Source organism: Pyrus communis, chromosome 8, assembly GCF_041283825.1.
Source record: "Pyrus communis isolate YQ-2024b chromosome 8, ASM4128382v1, whole genome shotgun sequence".
Taxonomy (NCBI): Eukaryota; Viridiplantae; Streptophyta; class Magnoliopsida; order Rosales; family Rosaceae; genus Pyrus; species Pyrus communis.
Window position 1 is genome coordinate 22,529,823 of NC_142572.1, and position 18,830 is coordinate 22,548,652.

The window sequence follows — 18,830 nt, forward strand, 5'->3', positions numbered from 1 at the left end:
ATGACATCCAAACTGTTGAAAGACACTTCCATTTTTTTTAATGTCTTGAACATATTATATTTTATAATTAGGATAAATGAGCGCTTTACAAATTAATCAATGCACTGAATAATATAGTAGCAAAGTCCTATGTCATAAACTCTATATGTTGATGAATGTCTAAGATAGAGTTCACTACAAGAAAATAAGTGAAATATTATCCTACACACTTGTAATTAAAAAGACAAATAACATGTGTTAGGATTTAACAAGATAAAACTCACCACTGAGAAAATCCTCTGACTCTTAAATCAGGACAAACAATAAGAAAAATGAGTACAAAAAGACTTACAAAACTTATCAACTAGACCCACATACTAGTAGGCAATTTTTTCACTGCGCTTTGCTACTCAATCTCTCTTTAGCCTTCAAGTGGAAGTGGCACGACACTAACGTGGCTGTCAATCACTATCTCCTCGAAATTTGCAAGATATTAACGTGATCATGCAGAATGTATGAAATGTAATGATTTTTTGAAATCAACCAATTACAAAAATCACAAGGCACATTCTCATAATTGATTTCTAATTGAAGCACAATGAAAAATCAGTGATTAAAAACTAAAATATTTTCTTTGAAAACACATGGACACAAAACTGTTTTTTCTCAAATAAAGACTCTTATGCCGACTCACTTTAAAACCCAGAACATGCAACATATAAGTTTTGAATAAACAGTCAAGAAAATATAACTTTCTCTTTCTAAATGCAGTGCTGCCGACTACATGTGCCGTATATGAAAGCTGCTGTATGAATTCTGCTCACAATATAACTCTCAGCAACTACAGAAAACCACTCATGCTCTCAGCGGCAACAATAACCAAAACCACACAAACTACTTTAATGCATGCAGCACCCAAAACTGAAATCCATATTCTAATGCACTCGGTGGTGTGCTAATGCATATGCATTGACGAACATACCTGAGTGGACGTCTCTGAACATGAAAATTTAACCTCAATACGAAAGAAATAAATCCGAACATGAATATAAGATGAAAGCATGCAAGCAGGAAAGACGACAGAACCTTCCGGACGACAACGTAATCCCCGAATGACAAACTTAACTCCACATCAGTTACAGCGTGGAAGGTGTACATAACCTGCGGTAGACGAAAAGAAACAGTAACTAGAAACTAAAGAGTCGAACAGACTAAAACTTCGATACAACAACATTAGCATAAAGATACCTCTCCTAAGAAATAGTCCCTCAACCCTGTCAATTCATCATAGGTTTCAGAAGCAAAGCTACGGCTGAGATCCTCATACGATGGTGGTGGAGGCATAGTGTCCTCTGTAGGCGGACTATGCGATGCTTCAATTTGCTGCTTTTCTGACAAAATCTGTCCCAACAAATAGTGTCAATGATCTCTGCTTTTAGTAGCAAGACACTAGAATAATATACAGCCAAATGAATTGGGAAAAGAAATTTTCATGCTGAAAGGAAGACTTTAGGATATTTCATACCTCGCCTTCAAGCTGATCAAGTATCAGAAGAACGTTCTGGATGATAGTTGCGCTCTGCTTCAACCTTGAATGGGGACGAAAAATGACAAGTTTACAAAATTAATTTCCTTTTCAGTCTTGTCACTAGAACAGGCCAAGGTCTTAATACTTAAATAAAAAAGGGAAGGCAATCCCTTACCATTGCAAGAAGCCGCTGAAGAGTCAATATTTGTTGTTGACCTTCAACAGCAGCCATAGCTGCACTAGCTTCTTTTCCCAATATTGCAACGCTAGACTGCAGCTCCTGAAGCTTGGCTTCAGCAGCTTCTAGTTTCATGATAATATCAGCATTACCTGCAGAATCCCGTGCTTTGGTCTGGCATCTGGAAACATCTATAGCCTATCCCAGTGGAAGTTAGTATATATCGACAAATCTGAAGGAGTAATAAAAAAACCAACAACCAAATTACAACAAAGCTTCAAGTAATGAAGCAATCTCAACAAGTTTACATTAAACATCTTAAGATTTTGCGTTCTCTATGAATACCAATGCATGATTGTCTCAAAATGAACAAACACTTTTAAAAGAAAACAAAAAAAGTTAACCGAGAAAATGTACGATAACCATGTAACATATAAAATCACTGTAGTATAAAATTGGTAGGAAACAGAAGAAACTGCATATACCTGAGCTTCAGCTTCTTGCCGCATTGTAGCATATTGTTGAGCTAGATGTCGAGCATCCTCCAAGGGCGCTCCCACTATCATTGCCCTTAAAGGCTCTGCAACCTACACAGGCAAATTGATAAGCACAGAAAGAGTTATTATGCAAACCTATAGAAAGAAATGGTGAACCAGTTTGTCATATGATGCATAATAACACAAAAAGTAGTCTTGAACCCCACGTGAAAATGGAAACAATTTTTACTGTAAATTTCTTTCATAATGATCAAATGCACACGAAAATTAGTCTTTTCAGAACCATATTTCCTGCTATCTTCTGATAGCTTGGTATCAACATGAATTCATATCCAACTGATAAAACCAACATGAATTCATATCCAAACTCCCAAGAAAAGAGAACGCATTTCAAGCAACATACCTATTTCAACGTGCTTTGAACCGGCCACAATGTAACCTTCCACTCCGCGGACAATTTCCTTTTGGTAATGCTGTTAAAGAAGAAGCAAAAAACGATAGGTAACACAACTAACGTGATGCTCGTTTAAAGCACAGACAAAAAATAAGCGTAGCAACCTTGGCAGCACGAGTTGATATGTACAGCTTCTTGAGTTTCTGATGCTGTTGAAATTCATTTTCATCCGAGGCAACATTATCCGATCCCCCATATATGCCACCAGATAATTGTTTGAACACAGCCTGACGGTGTTCACAAAATAATCAAAAGCAAACTCGATAAAGCTTCGACTAACTCTTATGCATTAATGAAGCATAGAACGTTGAATTATATGCCATTTTCGCTTTAAGTTTTCCGAAAATGTAAAAATTAAGCATCCAATTAAATCCTAAAATCGATAAGTAATTACCAACGCCTAGCTCAAAATTTCAGAAATTCAGCAACATTACACTCCAACACATCCCCAAACAGAGCAGAAATAGTGAAAAATCTATTCGAATTCGAATCGATCCAATTCAACTCGAACAATTATATAAATATTATTCATTAAGCAATCTCAGTATCTCGCAATCAACGCAGATTATGTTCATATCATAATCCATACCGAAATACAAATTCGGAATCAAACAAGAGAGTACCTGCTGTTGCTTGGCGACCTGATCTCTGAGCTTCCTGATTGCCTCCATCAACGGTTGGTCTGGAGGCTGATTTGTCTGTTATTTTCCGTTAAATGACCGCCACGTCGCCCCGTCGTGGTGCGATTATCTTTCTTTCTCTTTTTGTTTTTGGAAACGCGATTACCTTTCTTTCTTTATCTTGAATTAAACGTTAGTCTCCCACTCCTCTTCACTTCATTTCATTCCTTTTTGTATTTAGTTTATGTGCAGCTATTCATTACTTTTTTTTCTTTTTCTTATAAAATAAAATAACATGCCTACTACTACGATAACTGGTAAATAAGAGATTTTAGTTTTGATTTAAAAATAATAATAACCAAAAATATTTATGCGGATCCATTGGGCCTTTAAGCCCTGCTTTGAATTCAGTAATTGAGCCCAGTCTTTTTTCAATTTTGTTGACAGCCCATTTTGATTTCACTTTTTAATTTTTAGTTTATAGTTTGGAGTTTTCAGTTTTTTTTTTTTAAAAAAAATTAAAAACTAAAAAATTCTTTTCGTAACTATTTTTAGTTTTCAGTTGTTAAAAAAAAATTAAAACTGAAAATCAAAAGCGAAAATTCTAGGCCGAATTTTGAAATCTCCATTTAGTTTTTTTTTATATTTTTAAATTGAAAACGAAATGATTATCAAATGGTCCCTTAGTTTAAGAATCATAAAATTGAAACTTGTGTGTAAAGAGAAGAGCACTATGCTCTAAAGAGTAGAACACCCCCAAAACTACATGGCAAGTAGGGGTAAACATGTGAACAGAAAAATCAATGAACATAATCAAATCGAATAAGTCAATTTTGCCCTAGATTGGTTTTGTTTATTCCGTCGTAGAGATATTTTAAAGAATCTGAATCGTCACAAGGACGAAGATCTTCTTAAAAGTCAAGCAGTGGAGAACCAAAAGGTGTGTTTTTCAAAATAATGGCTCTTGTAATATCCATGAAATAGGTTTTATTTTTCAATATGAAATTATTGCTACTTGTTTAAAGCTTCCTTTTAAGCCACACTTTAAAGTTGAAAAAATGATTTATACAGTGAATTATTGTCTGATCGATGTTTATTCTTACTCATATTCTATGTTTTTTTTTTTTTTTTTTTTCATTTTTCTGAAGTCTCTTTGGCACAAAGCTCTCGAGTTCAGAATCTTACTTCAGAAAGCATTTCCATGCCGGTTACTTGGTCTAACTAAGACCTGTCATGCTGTATCTTGTAGAATAGCCACTTTCAGAAACAAATCGATAGACAAATGGCAGAGGAAGATGAAGGTAACCACATGTGCTGCTGCTATTAAAAGCAAACTGCATGATTTTAATCAGGGACTAGGATTCTCTCCCCTCCTCTTTCCATCCCCTTTCATCTCCTCCTTTCATATTCTTTATGTTGTCTTTCTCTTTCTATAAAAAATTAATATAAGATGTTGACGTAATTTAACCGTGACTGTTCAAATAGGAGGAGAGAGAAAAGAAGGTAAAAAAAGAGGGGAGAGAATCATACGACTTTAATCAGGTTTGGCTCTATAATTGAACTTGTAACCATGCCTTTCCTTATGACGGACTTGTGCCATGCTTTGCCAGATATTCACCAAGAATTCATTTTTCTTTTTCCAATTGCAGAATATTAGTGAACAAGTTGCTTCTTATGTGAGAGATCCAAGCAAAATGGTTAGGCAGGTCAGATGAGGAAATCAGCAGTTGTGTATTTGGCACTGTAAGATTTTAACTCTTACATCCAAATTGAAAAGAATGAAAATTTCACAGTTCCCAAGGTCTCACGTGCATGCTCAGATACGAGGAATTTTTCAGTATGATCGGTACACGGGATGGTACATCACATGTTACTATACAAATGGTTGGATATGTGTGCTAAAAAGTTAATAACTTAAAAAATAAAATTTCTCACCACTTCTATTAAAATATGTAGTGTACCACTTGTGTTCGCGTCACAATTAAAAATTTCTCCTTAGATACAATTCATATTTTTAACATCAAGATGAGTTTTTCTTAAGTTTTGTACGTTTAGTAATTTAAACATGACTAAACATGATTTATGGATGTGCAGGTTCCTGAGGGGGACAACACTACACAGGGAGAGGTACTGATTGCACATAATTGTGGTTAACTATAATCCCATACTAATCTTAGGACCCATCTGTAAATTCGTTGGATTAAATGTCCCATGGAATTTTCATTTTTCCCATATTCATTGTTTGGGATGGATGCAGTTTATAATTAGTTTGATACTAGGTTTGAACATATTTTGGGTTGTTTGTGGTGTTTGCTTCATTTTTTTTTAGATGGCTCAAATGTGACTCGATGAATTTGTTCCTTTTATTGTTATATATTTTGGGTTGTTTGTGGTGTTCAAAAAAAAAAAAATAATAATAATAATAATGAAAAGATCATGTAGCCTGCGTCCGAGGGCTATAAGTGTTTCAATACTCTTCATTCGCCATTAGCTTTATTTAAAATTTTGTTTGCCACTTGGATGTGCAGCCTGTGAGGTCTGCTTTTGTTTTCCCCGATGCCGAAATAATTCCGGCCCCCAACCCACCCCCCCCCCCCCCCCCCCCAAAAAAAACTCTACCATGTGTAGAAGCATTTTTTTGTTTTACTTATCTACTGATACTCTGCTAGTATCGCTAATGCTGGATGTATTTTATGCTATATTTGATGGCGTTGAACACATTTAAACTTCAGTATCTAGTTGCAAGAGGCTTTTAGATCTCAAACGGTTAAGAGTGATTAGCTTTGAACTTGAAGTTTTGAAGGTAGAAAACATCTTGAGAGCAAGGAATGCAAAGATATATCTATACCAAGTCAAATTACAAACTCATGGTGGGCTTGTGGACGAGTGTCGCTTCTTTTTTTGGGAGATGGAGGACCAACCTACTAGAGTAAGCGCGAAAAAGAAGCCGACAGCTGTGAGGCGCACCTTCCAGCCTCTCAGGCTGCAGTTATTGCTAGCAACCCTCGCCTTTGGAATTGTGTCATCAGGTTCATTCTCTTGCCCTTCTTTGTCTGAAAAACATACAAATAACATAAAATTTATTGAAAACGTTTCTGAAATGAATACGGACACACCTGGAAGTGTTTGGATGGAGTATAATTAAATGCAATACAACAACACAACATACTTGTGTCTTCTTCATCAGAGTCCATGATGAGTATATCAATGTCGTCAGTATCTTTTGTTGCATAACAGCCCAGGAAGTATATTCCCGGTCTGCACTTCCACGTCTTCAAATCTCCACCAATAACAAATGGATAATTAGGATCTGATTTGGAGTTGTGTTGGGTACTCATCTTGTCTTGGTGCTCTTGCACAAGCTCGACACCAAACTCCTTTACCCAAAACACGTCACGTTGTCCGGTTATTACCGAAACCACCACTTCATCTCCACATTGTAATATTGCTTCATTCTCCATCTTCCAATGGCTCAACCATATCATATCTTCTCCGTCACCTGGAATTCCATAGAACATTGGGGCTTGGATCCACTTCAGACCCTTACTCTTGTTTCTCACTTTGATCATTATTGGAGCAATTCTAGGTAAAGTAAAATAATTATTTGAATTTTCCTTTGCATAGGTAGCAAAGATGTTCAAGCCTCGAATTCTGTGACTAGCAAGTAGTAAGGGGACAATAAAAGATATCGAGGACTTGGTACTTTTATAGCTGAACTGGCCTGGAACCTCATTCCCAACAAAAAACGTGCTGAATATACCATATTGATACAGTCCCTATGTATTTGCCACAGTCATAACAACATTACTCAGTCATTTCTTTCCCATTATATATTTAAGACTTATGAGAGAGAGAAAGAGAGGCGCACCTGGACGGGGACCTCTTTTGGATCCCTGTATGAGTATGGATGTTTCATTCGAACAGCTGGCATGGATTCCAAGTTGCACAAGCCTAAAAGTTTGATCATTTCCACATCAACTCTATCAATAAGCTCTAACTTGTAAAAGCACTCCCACTCAATAAGATTCCAGTTGTCACCCACATATACTGAACACCGTTGCTTAGGGGGATGAAAAGATAATTTTTTTAATGATATGCATCCGGCTATACTTATCCTTTGGTGTACGCCCGGCAACCCCATAAGCGATTCAAGCCTATCACAACCCTTGAAAGAGAGTTCATCGATCCTCCTCAAACCTTTGATGAAAACTGGCAGACTGCAAATTGGATTCTCATCTAAATGTAGTCTTCGCAAGTGGGATAGATTACTTAAATCCGTAGGAAGGACATCATCAGAAAGATTGCACCCTTTCAGACTTAACTCTACCAAAGAGGAAGGAAAAGAACTCAAGATAGTTGAACTTCTTTCTGGCCACAATTCACTTATTAGAATTCCATCTGTCTCAAGAACTTTCAAAGACTCCATTTTCTTCACCATCTCCACTGGAAACTCATCAAGATTTGAGCAACCAGATAAAATGAGTGTTTCAAGTGATTTAAGCATGTACATGTTCTTCGGAAGCTTCCTAAGATTCTTGCAATCCTTCATATTCAAGTACATGAGTCTCTCGAGGTTTCCAATGGATTCATGAACATTCTTCAGGCTTGTGCAATTTACAAGAATCAGTTCCTCTAGATTGGGGAAAAGTGAGAAGTTAATGGTTTCACTAAGGCCATGAGAATGGCTGACGTCAAGGATCTTCAACGATGGAAGAAACTGTGGCAACTCATCAAGATTTGAGCAACCAGACAAAATGAGTGTTTCAAGTGATTTAAGCATGCACATGTTCTTCGGAAGCATCCTAAGATTCTTGCAATCCTTCATATTCAAGTACACGAGTCTCTCCAGGTTTCCAATGGATTCGTGAACATTCTTCAGGCTTGTGCAATCTACAAGAATCAGTTCCTCTAGATTGGGGAAAAGTGAGAAGTCAATGGTTTTACTAAGGCCATGAGAATGACTGACGTCAAGGATCTTTAACGATGGAAGAAACTGTGGAAACAGAGGAAAAAAAAGAAAAGAAAAAAGAACAATGAAATAAGTATCTAAGATAAGAAATTAGTCATCGAATTAAAGAAAACATAGTAGTTCATTTTAACACATGGAGTTAGTCAACAAATAAAAAACTAACAAAATAAGGAAAATGAATTGAAATGCATAGAGTAACATACTTTTGTTCCTTTGCATACTTGTCTCAAGCTACTGTATTGCATTTCAAGAACAATTATGTTCTCCAAAGGAAAATCAATTGGTATAGAATCCAAAGGAAATTCAAGCCAACACAACCATCTTAATCCTGTAGGGAAATCTGCATAACATCCATCCAGTCGTACATGACTAAGATGGAGTAGATGTAAATTGCGCATCCTTGCAAATGCATTGGTTTCCAAGACAATCTCATTTGTGTTTATTGGACTGTTTACAGGATGGTTACGCATATCTAGGACAAGACCTTGGATTTTTTTTGTACCCTGAAGGAAAAAAAAAGAGACATTAATATGCATAATTTTACCCATAAGAAATACATATATAGACATAAAAGGCATGTTTCTTACATTCTTTTTCCTCAATACTTGGAAAGAATCCTTATGGCGCCATAATCTACTACGTTTCTCAGGCTCTTCTGATTCTTGGCGAACAATTTCTCTTCCCATAGCACGAATCATGTCATGCATTTTCACCTTGCCGTGTTCATCAAGTGTCACCAAGCATCTATCAATGAGATTTTGAATGCCAATGGTTGTATAGAAATCACATCCATCCAATATTCTAACAATGTAACTTTTGTTCCTTCCTATTAGGAAACAAGCAATGTGGAGGAATAATTTCCGGTCATGGTCGTCTTTTAAACTTTCATAGCTTATTCTTAGTTTATTCATGATTTCACCATCAGGAATAACTTTTAGCTTCTCCAATGCACTTTCCCATACACCTATACTTTCCCCTGATAAAGAAGAACCCAAAACTTTTAGAGCTAATGGAAGTCCGTCGCTATGTTGCACTAGTTGTTTTGAGTGCTCCATGTATTCTTCTATGGGATGGTCCTGGCCAAAAGCATGCCAATTGAAAAGCTTTAATGATTCATTGTAATCCAAAGTTTGAACTTTGTGCACCTCTGTAACTTGATCTACCTTTAACAACCTTTCACGCCTAGTTGTTATTAGTATCTTACTTCCCGGATAAAAATGATCTTTCATCCTTAGGATTGCATCTAATTGGTCCAAGTGGTCAACATCATCAAGAACAAGTAGAACTCTTCTAAAGCTTATGGCCCTTTCAATCTTAATTGTTCCCTCACTAACACTGTGTATTTTTACTTCTCTGTCGTTCAAAATATCACAAAGAAGTTGCATTTGTATTTGAACTAAGCCATTTGGTCGATCTGCTGTTTCTTTGATATTTTCAATGAAACTACTTCCTTGAAAGCTTCTAAAGTTTGAATTGTAAACATGTTTTGCAATGGTTGTCTTCCCTATTCCAGACATGCCATACACAACAAATATACCAACATCACTTGATCCATCTTGTAACCACAAATTGATGCGTTCCGCTTGAGATTGAATTCCAATCAACTTTGGTTCAACACTCAATGGCGTGCGACTTAACTTGTCTCCTATCACTTTAACAATTTTTTTGATAAACTTTGACTCGTACCTAAGAATTTGCAAACAAAATGAAAAATGAATTGGAGAAATTAGATAATTAAAACATATGTTGATTGCCTTTGTTTAAATAATCCTGACAAAATTAAATTGAAAAAACAACAAGAAGAAAGGAGTACAACGCATAATTTATACGAACTATAGACAAATACATCACAAATCGCATCCTAACTTTTTTCCACACCAACTTTCAAAAAAATTTAAGCAACTGGAAACCAGTAGCTTGATTTTGCAAACAAAATGAAAAAGGAATTGGGGGAAATTAGATAATTAAAACATATGTTGATTGCCTTTGTTTAAATAAGGAAAAAAAAAAAAAAAAAGAGGACTGCTGACAAAATTAAATTGAAAAAAGAAAAGCAAAAAGAAACTTTAACAAAAAGCTCACAGTACTGTTCACTTTAACGAAAAACCACATTTTTACACTAAAAAGTCAATTCTGATACCATTCACTTTACCATTTATTTTGTCTTTATTGTTAAAACTCAAACCTTTTTCATTAGCTTTCCTAAAAAAAAGGAATACATCGCATAATTTATACGAACTATAGACAAATACAATACAGATCACATCCTAACTTTTTTGCACACCAGCTTTCAAAAATATTTAAGTAAAAAGAGGACTGCTGACAAAATTAAATTGAAAAAAAAAAAGAAAAAAGAAACTTTAACAAAAAACTCTCGGTGCTGTTCACTTTAACGAAAAATCACATTTTTACAATAAAAAGTCAATCCTGATACTATTCATTTTACCCTTTATTTTGTCCTCATCGTTAAAACTCAAACATTTTTCATTAGTTTTCCTATGTCCTTATCGTTAAAACTCAAACATTTTTCATTAGTTTTCCTAAAAAAAGGAATACATCGCATAATTTATACGAACTATAGACAAATACATTATAGATCTCATCCGAACTTTTTTGCACACCAGCTTTCAAAAATATTTAAGCAAAAAGAGGACTGCTGACAAAATTAAATTGAAAAAAATAAAAAAAATTAACAAAAAGCTTTCGGTACTGTTCATTTTAACGAAAAATCACATTTTTACATTAAAAAGTAAATCCTGATACTATTCATTTTACCCTTTATTTTGCCCTAATCGTTAAAACTCAAACATTTTTTATTAGTTTTCCTAAAAAAAATGGAATACATCGCATAATTTATACGAACTATAGACCAATACATTACAGATCACATCTTAACTTTTTTCCACACCAGCTTTCAAAAATATTTAAGCAACTAGAAACCAGTAGATTAACATGGAAAATGACTAATCCTTGAGTTGAGTTGAGTGTGATTTCTTTAAGTTGACCTAAATTGAGATTATTATTCACTACTGAGATTGAATTAATAAATATATAAAAATCTAGGTCACTACGGATCATACATCAAATTGACCCAAGAAAGAGAAGAGAAATGGAGATAATGAAAGTTACCCATCAGCTTGATTTTGCAAGACCATGCCTGCTAGGTCTGCAATCTTTGCAAGTGCCTTCCTCCATCCCTCCACCTTTTCCGGCGACTGATTTTTCTGGCTTCTAGCAAATGCTTTTCCAACACTTCCTGTCTGCTTCCTCACATGGGACGGATCGACATCGTAGAAGACTGGTAAAACTACATGGTCTGAGGTGGTCCGTTTGCGTTCAAGGATCAGCACAAGCTCATCAAGACACCACCTGGATGACGCGTAATCTTTCGAAAACACGACAACAGAAGTTCGTGACTGCTGGATCGCTTTGTGCAGTCCTGGCTTTATATCTTCTCCTCTCTCAAGTTCGTCGTCGTCTCTGAACGTAAGAAATCCTGCATTGTTCAAGGCTGTGTAGAGGTGGTCGGTAAAAGTCTTGCGAGTTTCTTCACCTCTGAAGCTCAAGAACACGTCGTAGCGATAACCTCGAAAAGTGTTCGAATCAGAGGAGGTTCCTGGAGATGTTCTCACAAGAGCCATTGATGTGGATCGATGTTCAAACAAAAAAACTGGTGTTTGCTAGGTGCAATGCAAATGTCTGTGAGCAGGGGAAATATGTAATTGGATCATTTCCATCTACTTCCAGAAAAATTTACAAACAATATTATAAAATGGGCCGTTCCAATCCATTGACCCAAAAAGCATTTCTTTAAGTCATGGTCGGCCGCTAGTGGCAGACATGAAAAGAAAAAGAAAAGATTACTTCTTATTTTATGTGTGATTTTATAAATAACAATTATATTAATCGTTGCTCATCTTTTTGTGATAAAATGCATTTCTAATTGCACAAACATCTTTTGTGATAAAATAAAACACATTTTGATCGTTGCTCAATGCTTATTTGTCATTCTTGAATTGTTGAAACCATTTCTACCAATCAACCCACCAACTAGTGGTTCCAATATCCACATCGAAGGTTTATATATTCAACTACAAGATTGATTATCTTAAAGATGATGCGGTTATGAGACAAAATTTAAAACTTGATATAACCACATAATAATGTGGCACTTGTAATGTTCAGTTAGTTTCATAACGAAAGTTTGAAAAAACTTGAATCTTGGTACATGTATGGTTGAACTTAAGGTGATTGATCGAATTGTTGTGTAGTTATAGGCTTGTTGTATAGTAACGGAATTTGGCAAGTTGTGACTGTATCCTCGAAGTAGGAATATTGGTTTCTCATTATACGAAATATAATTTACAACGTAAGAAACAAGGGAAGTTGGGAGCATTTTGCTCCCTTCCGGCAGTAGATGTAATGATTTTTTATTTTTTATTTTTATGCATTTCCCTCTTTTCCTCTACCCTCCTAAGCTTCCTTCACATTTTCCCTTCTTTTCCGCTTTTCTTCTTTTTCCTACTCCTTTTCTCTATTCTCCGAATTTTCCTCTCATTTTCCTTCTTCCCTTTCTACTTTTCCCTTCTCCTTTTCTCCTTTTCTCCTTTTCTCCTTTTCCTTCCCTCTAGCCTTCAGAGTTTCCTTCCCATTTTCCCCTCATTTCCTCTCATTTTCCTCCTTCCCCTTCTCTACTTTTCCCTTCTCCTTTTCTCCCTTTCCTTCCCTCTACCCTCCAGAGTTTCCTTCTCATTTTCCCCTCTCTTTTGACGTCATTATATTTGGGTTGAGATGAGGACCTGTTATTGATGGATGGACAGCCAAGTCAATGCTTGTTTTGGTCAAGCAATTGGAAATATCTCTTTTGCTTAGGGAAGTGATGGCCACTGGTGGTAAGTGACGAGAGGGGGACCCATGCAATGTTTTTCTTGATTATTCATTATTTAAAAGCGGATGAATAATGTTACGGTCTAATAGTATTTCTATTTACTTGTAAGTGAGAACTTTTAGGTTTGATTCTCGTCAAATGCGAATTTAAACCATGTTATTGCTAGCTCATTGTGAGGCTTAGCCAACTACCTCTTCTTAATATAGACAATATCGTTTATTAAAAAAAAAAAAAAAGTGGATGAATAATATCAACTTGATCCCCTTTCATATTTCATTTCAACGCTGAAAAATGTCCAATTTGGTGTACTGGTACTTTTGTTGATTATTTTGTTACTTTATTGGAAATTTTAACGAAAAGTCTACGATATTGTTCACTTCAACGAAAAATCATATTTTTACACTAAAAAGTCAAATCTGGTACAATTCACTTTACTTTTTATTTTGTTCTTATCGTTAAAACTCAAAGTTTTTAAGCTCTTTTCATTAATTTTTCTTATTTTATTTTATGAGAGATTCTTTTAGATAACTTAATTTTATTTTTAGAGACGTCATTGCTCATTCAATATTTGCCACGATTTTCAAAACGTACGTCACCTTTCTAATGGACGATTGCCACATTATGGGTTTGTGAGATAAAGACAATCTCTCCCCATCCGGTTGATAAGAATGGTGGAAATAAAGGATATGGCCATACATGACATCCAAACTGTTGAAAGACACTACCATTTTTTTAATGTCTTGAACATATTATATTTTATAATTAGGATAAATGAGCGCTTTACAAATTAATCAATGCACTGAATAATATAGTAGCAAAAGTCCTCTGTTATAAACTCTATATGTTGATGAATGTCTAAGATAGAGTTCACTACAAGAAAATAAGTGAAATATTATCCTACACATTTGTAATTAAAAAGACAAATAACATGTGTACACATGATGTAGGATTTAACAAGATAAAACTCATCATTGAGAATATCCTCAGACTCTTAAATCAGGACAAACAATAGAAAAATGAGTATAGAAAGACTTACAAAACTCATCAACTAGACCCACATACTAGTAGGCAATTTTTTCACCGAGCTTTGCTACTCAATCTCTCTTCAGCCTTCAAGTGGAAGTGGCACGACACTAACATGGCCGTCAATCACTATCTCCTCGAACTTTGCAAGATATTAACGTGATCATGCACAATGTATGACATGTAATGATTTTTTGAAATCAACCAATTACAAAAATCACAAGGCACATTCTCATAATTGATTTCTAATTGAAGCACAATGAAAAATCAGTGATTAAAAACTAAAATATTTTCTTTGAAAACACATGGACACAAAACTGATTTTTCTCAAATAAAGACTCTTATGCCGACTCACTTTAAAACCCAGAACATGCAACATATAAGTTTTGAATAAACAGTCAAGAAAATATAACTTTCTCTTTCTAAATGCAGTGCTGCGGACTACATGTGCCGTACATGAAAGCTGCTGTATGAATTCTGCTCACAATATAACTCTCAGCAACTACAGAAAACCACTCATGCTCTCAGCGGCAGCAAAAACCAAAACCACACAAACTACTTTAATGCATGCAGCACCCAAAACTGAAATCCATATTCTAATGCACTCGGTGGTGTGCTAATGCATATGCATTGACGAACATACCTGAGTGGACGTCTCTGAACATGAAAATTTAACCTCAATACGAAAGAAATAAATCCGAACATGAATATAAGATGAAAGCATGCAAGCAGGAAAGACGACAGAGCCTTCCGGACGACAACGTAATCCCCGAATGACAAACTTAACTCCACATCAGTTACAGCGTGGAAGGTGTACATAACCTGCGGTAGGCGAAAAGAAACAGTAACTAGAAACTAAGGAGTCGAACAGACTAAAACTTGGGGATACAACAACATTAGCATAAAGATACCTCTCCTAAGAAATAGTCCCTCAACCCTGTCAATTCATCATAGGTTTCAGAAGCAAAGCTACGGCTGAGATCCTCATACGATGGTGATGGAGGCAAAGTGTCCTCTGTATGCGGACTATGCGATGCTTCAATTTGCTGCTTTTCTGACAAAATCTGTTCCAACAAATAGTGTCAATGATCTCTGCTTTTAGTAGCAAGACACTAGAATAATATACAGCCAAATGAATTGGGAAAAGAAATTTTCATGCTGAAAGGAAGACTTTAGGATATTTCATACCTCGCCTTCAAGCTGATCAAGTATCTGAAGAACGTTCTGGATGATAGTTGCGCTCTGCTTCAACCTTGAATGGGGACGAAAAATGACAAGTTTACAAAATTAATTTCCTTTTCAGTCTTGTCACTAGAACAGGCCAAGGTCTTAATACTTAAATAAAAAAGGGAAGGCAATCCCTTACCATTGCAAGAAGCCGCTGAAGAGTCAATCTTTGTTGTTGACCTTCAACAGCAGCCATAGCTGCACTAGCTTCTTTTCCCAATATTGCAACGCTAGACTGCAGCTCCTGAAGCTTGGCTTCAGCAGCTTCTAGTTTCATGATAATATCAGCATTACCTGCAGAATCCCGTGCTTTGGTCTGGCATCTGGAAACATCTATAGCCTATCCCGGTGGAAGTTAGTATATATAGACAAATCTAAAGGAGTAATAAAAAAACCAACAACCAAATTACAACAAAGCTCCAAGTAATGAAGCAATCTCAACAAGTTTCCATTAAACATCTTAAGATTTTGCGTTCTCTATGAATACCAATGCATGATTGTCTCAAAATGAACAAACACTTTTAAAGAAAACAAAAAAAGTTAACCGAGAAAATGTACGATAACCATGTAACATATAAAATCACTGTAGTATAAAATTGGTAGGAAACAGAAGAAACTGCATATACCTGAGCTTCAGCTTCTTGCCGCATTGTAGCATATTGTTGAGCTAGATGTCGAGCATCCTCCAAAGGCGCTCCCACTATCATTGCCCTTAAAGGCTCTGCAACCTACACAGGCAAATTGATAAGCACAGAAAGAGTTATTATGCAAACCTATAGAAAGAAACGGTGAACCAGTTTGTCATATGATGCATAATAACACAAAAAGTAGTCCAGTTCTTGAACCCCACGTGAAAATGGAAACAATTTTTACTGTAAATTTCTTTCGTAATGATCAAATGCACACGAAAATTAGTCTTTTCAGAACCATATTTCCTGCTATCTTCAGATAGCTTGGTACCTGTTGAAAAAGTATTACGTATAGCAACTGACAAAACCATCATGCATTCATATCCAAACTCCCAAGAAATGAGAACGCATTTCAAGCAACATACCTATTTCAACGTGCTTTGAACCGGCCACAATGTAACCTTCCACTCCGCACAATTTCCTTTAGGTAATGCTGTTAGAGAAGCAAAAAAACAATAGGTAACACAACTAACGTGATGCTCGTTTAAAGCACAGACAAAAAATAAGCGTAGCAACCTTGGCAGCACGAGTTGATATGTACAGCTTCTCGAGTTTCTGATGCTGTTGAAATTCATTTTCATCCGAGGCAACATTATCCGATCCCCCATATATGCCACCAGAAAATTGTTTGAACACAGCCTGACGGTGTTCACAAAATAATCAAAAGCAAACTCGATAAAGCTTCGACTAACTCTTATGCATTAATGAAGCATAGAACGTTGAATTATATGCCATTTTTGCTTGAAGTTGGCCGAAAATGTAAAAATTAAGCATCCATTTAAATCCGACAATCGATAAGTAATTAGCAACGCCTAGCTCAAAATTTCAGAAATTCAGCAACATTACACTCCAACACATCCCCAAACAGAGCAGAAATGGTGAAAAATCTATTCGAATTCGAATCGATCCAATTCAACTCGAACAATTATATAAATATTATTCATTAAGCAATCTCAGTATCTCGCAATCAACGCAGATTATGTTCATATCAAAATCCATACAGAAATACACATTCGGAATCAAACGAGAGAGAGTACCTGCTGTTGCTTGGCGACCTGATCTCTGAGCTTCCTGATTGCCTCCATCAACGGTTGGTCGGAGCTCAGCGGTAGGTAGTCTCGATTTTTCAGAGTTGTGCCCTTCAAGACTTGATCTGGAGGCTGATTTGTCTGGTATTTTCCGTTAAATGACCGTCACGTCGCCGCCGTCGTGGTGCGATTACCTTTCTTTCTTTTTTTGCTTTTGGAAACGCGATTACCTTTCTTTCTTTATCTTGAATTAAACGTTAGTCTCCCACTCCTCTTCATTTCATTTCATTCCTTTTTGTATTTAGTTTATGTGCAGCTGTTCATTGCTTTCTTTCTTTTTTTCTTATAAAATAAAATAACAAGCCTATAGTAATTGAGCCCAGTCTTTTTTCAATTTTGTTGAGAGCCCAATTTGATTGATTTCACTTTTTAATTTTTAGTCTATAGTTTGGAGTTTTCAGTTTTTTTTTTTTTTTTTTTTTTTTTTTTTTTTGAAAATTAAAAACTGAAAAATTCTTTTTGTAACTATTTTTAGTTTTCAGTTGTTAAAAAAAAAACAAAATTGAAAATCAAAAGAGAAAATTCTAGGCCAAATTTTGAAATCTCCATTTAGTTTTTAAAATTTTTAAACTGAAAACGAAATGATTATCAAATGGTCTCTTAATTTAAGAAGCATAAAATTGAAACTTGTGTGTAAAGAGAAGAGCACTATGCTCTAAAGAGAAGAACACCCCCAAAACTACACGGCAAGTAGGGGTAAACATGTGAACAGAAAAATCAGTGAACATAATCAAATCGAATAAGTCAATTTTGGCCTAGATTGGTTTTGTTTATTCTGTCGCAGAGATATTTTAAAGAATCTGAATCGTCACAAGGACGAAGATCTTCTTAAAAGTCAAGTAGTGGAGAACCAAAAGGTGTGTTTTTCAAAATAATGGCTCTTGTAATATCCATGAAATATGTTTTAATTTTCAAAATAAGGGCTGTGAGTGTTTCAATACTCTTCATGCGTCATTAGCTTTATTTAAAATTTTGATTTGTTTGCCCACTTGGATGTGCAGCCTGTGAGGTACGCTTTAATTATCTCTTTGATGTGTTATAAAATTTATATTTCTATTTGCACAAATTGAGTAATTTTAGGCCTTTAGTTTGATAGGAGACACAATGTGATGCTGGTGCACAAGATTATGCTGACCTCGAACTTTTGGATAACTTTGAGTTTTGCCAACAGTTACCAAAACAATTTTTTTGAGACAATTGATCCAGCATCTTCTGGTAAAACAATTAGGGCATCTCATACTTCATCTACTTGAATAATTGCATTTGAATGTGATATACTATACGGTCTACCCGATCTATAAGATTTCTTGTAGTTCAAAACACATGCATTCAGATTACATTTAAAGCTTTTGAAATTGTTAATGATTGTATCCTCCCAACTTGGTATCCTAGTTAGTTTGCTGCTTTGGATGTGTAGAGTGGATGAACATGATTTTCAATAGTGGGCTTGGAACCTAATAGATCCTGAACTTCTATTGATTATTGATTATGATTTTGCACTATTTGATTATTCGTAGAGACAAGCCTTTTATTCTTTAAAAAGTTGCATGCTTAGAAGAGGAAGATTGTTGACAGAAGAGCCTCTAAGAGTTGCAAGATAAGGTATCAATAGATTCTTCGGTTCCCTATGTGAAACTGTTGTGACTTTGTTTTGGAATATCTTTGAGCATCTGTCGAGCAAACTAGGTTA

The 18,830-nt window shown here is 35.5% G+C and overlaps 1 protein-coding gene and 2 pseudogenes across 4 annotated transcripts; all 3 read right to left on the reverse strand.

Annotated features, from left to right (window-relative positions):
- Window positions 1–185: 185 nt before the first annotated feature.
- LOC148695373 (SH3 domain-containing protein 2-like) lies at window positions 186–3,504 on the reverse strand (annotated as a pseudogene). The gene is made up of 9 exons (XR_015965117.1): window positions 3,260–3,504; window positions 2,741–2,863; window positions 2,586–2,655; window positions 2,365–2,480; window positions 2,171–2,272; window positions 1,683–1,883; window positions 1,505–1,568; window positions 1,228–1,380; window positions 186–1,140 (listed from the first exon to the last, which is right to left on the reverse strand). The product of XR_015965117.1 is annotated as an SH3 domain-containing protein 2-like (transcript).
- Window positions 3,505–6,006: 2,502 nt separating this feature from the next.
- LOC148695374 (disease resistance protein RUN1-like) lies at window positions 6,007–12,200 on the reverse strand. Of its 2 annotated transcripts, none has more exons than XM_088698915.1 (6): window positions 11,355–12,200; window positions 8,813–9,911; window positions 8,429–8,728; window positions 7,125–7,973; window positions 6,426–7,032; window positions 6,007–6,309 (listed from the first exon to the last, which is right to left on the reverse strand). In XM_088698915.1, the coding sequence occupies exons 1-6, from the start codon at window positions 11,864–11,866 to the stop codon at window positions 6,122–6,124; spliced, it is 3,555 nt and encodes a 1,184-aa protein (XP_088555041.1). In that variant the 5' UTR covers window positions 11,867–12,200; the 3' UTR covers window positions 6,007–6,121. The 2 variants fall into 2 exon arrangements, with proteins under 2 accessions (XP_088555041.1, XP_088555040.1); XM_088698914.1 differs by having other exon boundaries at window positions 7,125–8,249; window positions 11,355–12,187.
- Window positions 12,201–13,922: 1,722 nt separating this feature from the next.
- On the reverse strand, window positions 13,923–17,436 carry LOC148695375 (SH3 domain-containing protein 2-like; annotated as a pseudogene). Its single transcript, XR_015965590.1, has 9 exons — window positions 17,090–17,436; window positions 16,569–16,691; window positions 16,418–16,485; window positions 16,214–16,323; window positions 15,990–16,136; window positions 15,503–15,703; window positions 15,325–15,388; window positions 15,048–15,200; window positions 13,923–14,958 (listed from the first exon to the last, which is right to left on the reverse strand). The product of XR_015965590.1 is annotated as an SH3 domain-containing protein 2-like (transcript).
- Between the last annotated feature and the right edge of the window lie 1,394 nt (window positions 17,437–18,830).

Coding starts and splice junctions, on each gene's coding strand:
- LOC148695374 (XM_088698914.1), bottom strand. CDS start 11,866: ATGGCTCTTGTGAGAACATCTCCAGGAACCTCCTCTGATTCGAACACT. Junction 8,250..8,428: donor AAGTATGCAAAGGAACAAAA/GTATGTTACTCT, acceptor CTGTTTCCACAG/TTTCTTCCATCGTTAAAGAT. Junction 6,310..6,425: donor CTCTGATGAAGAAGACACAA/GTATGTTGTGTT, acceptor TATGTTTTTCAG/ACAAAGAAGGGCAAGAGAAT.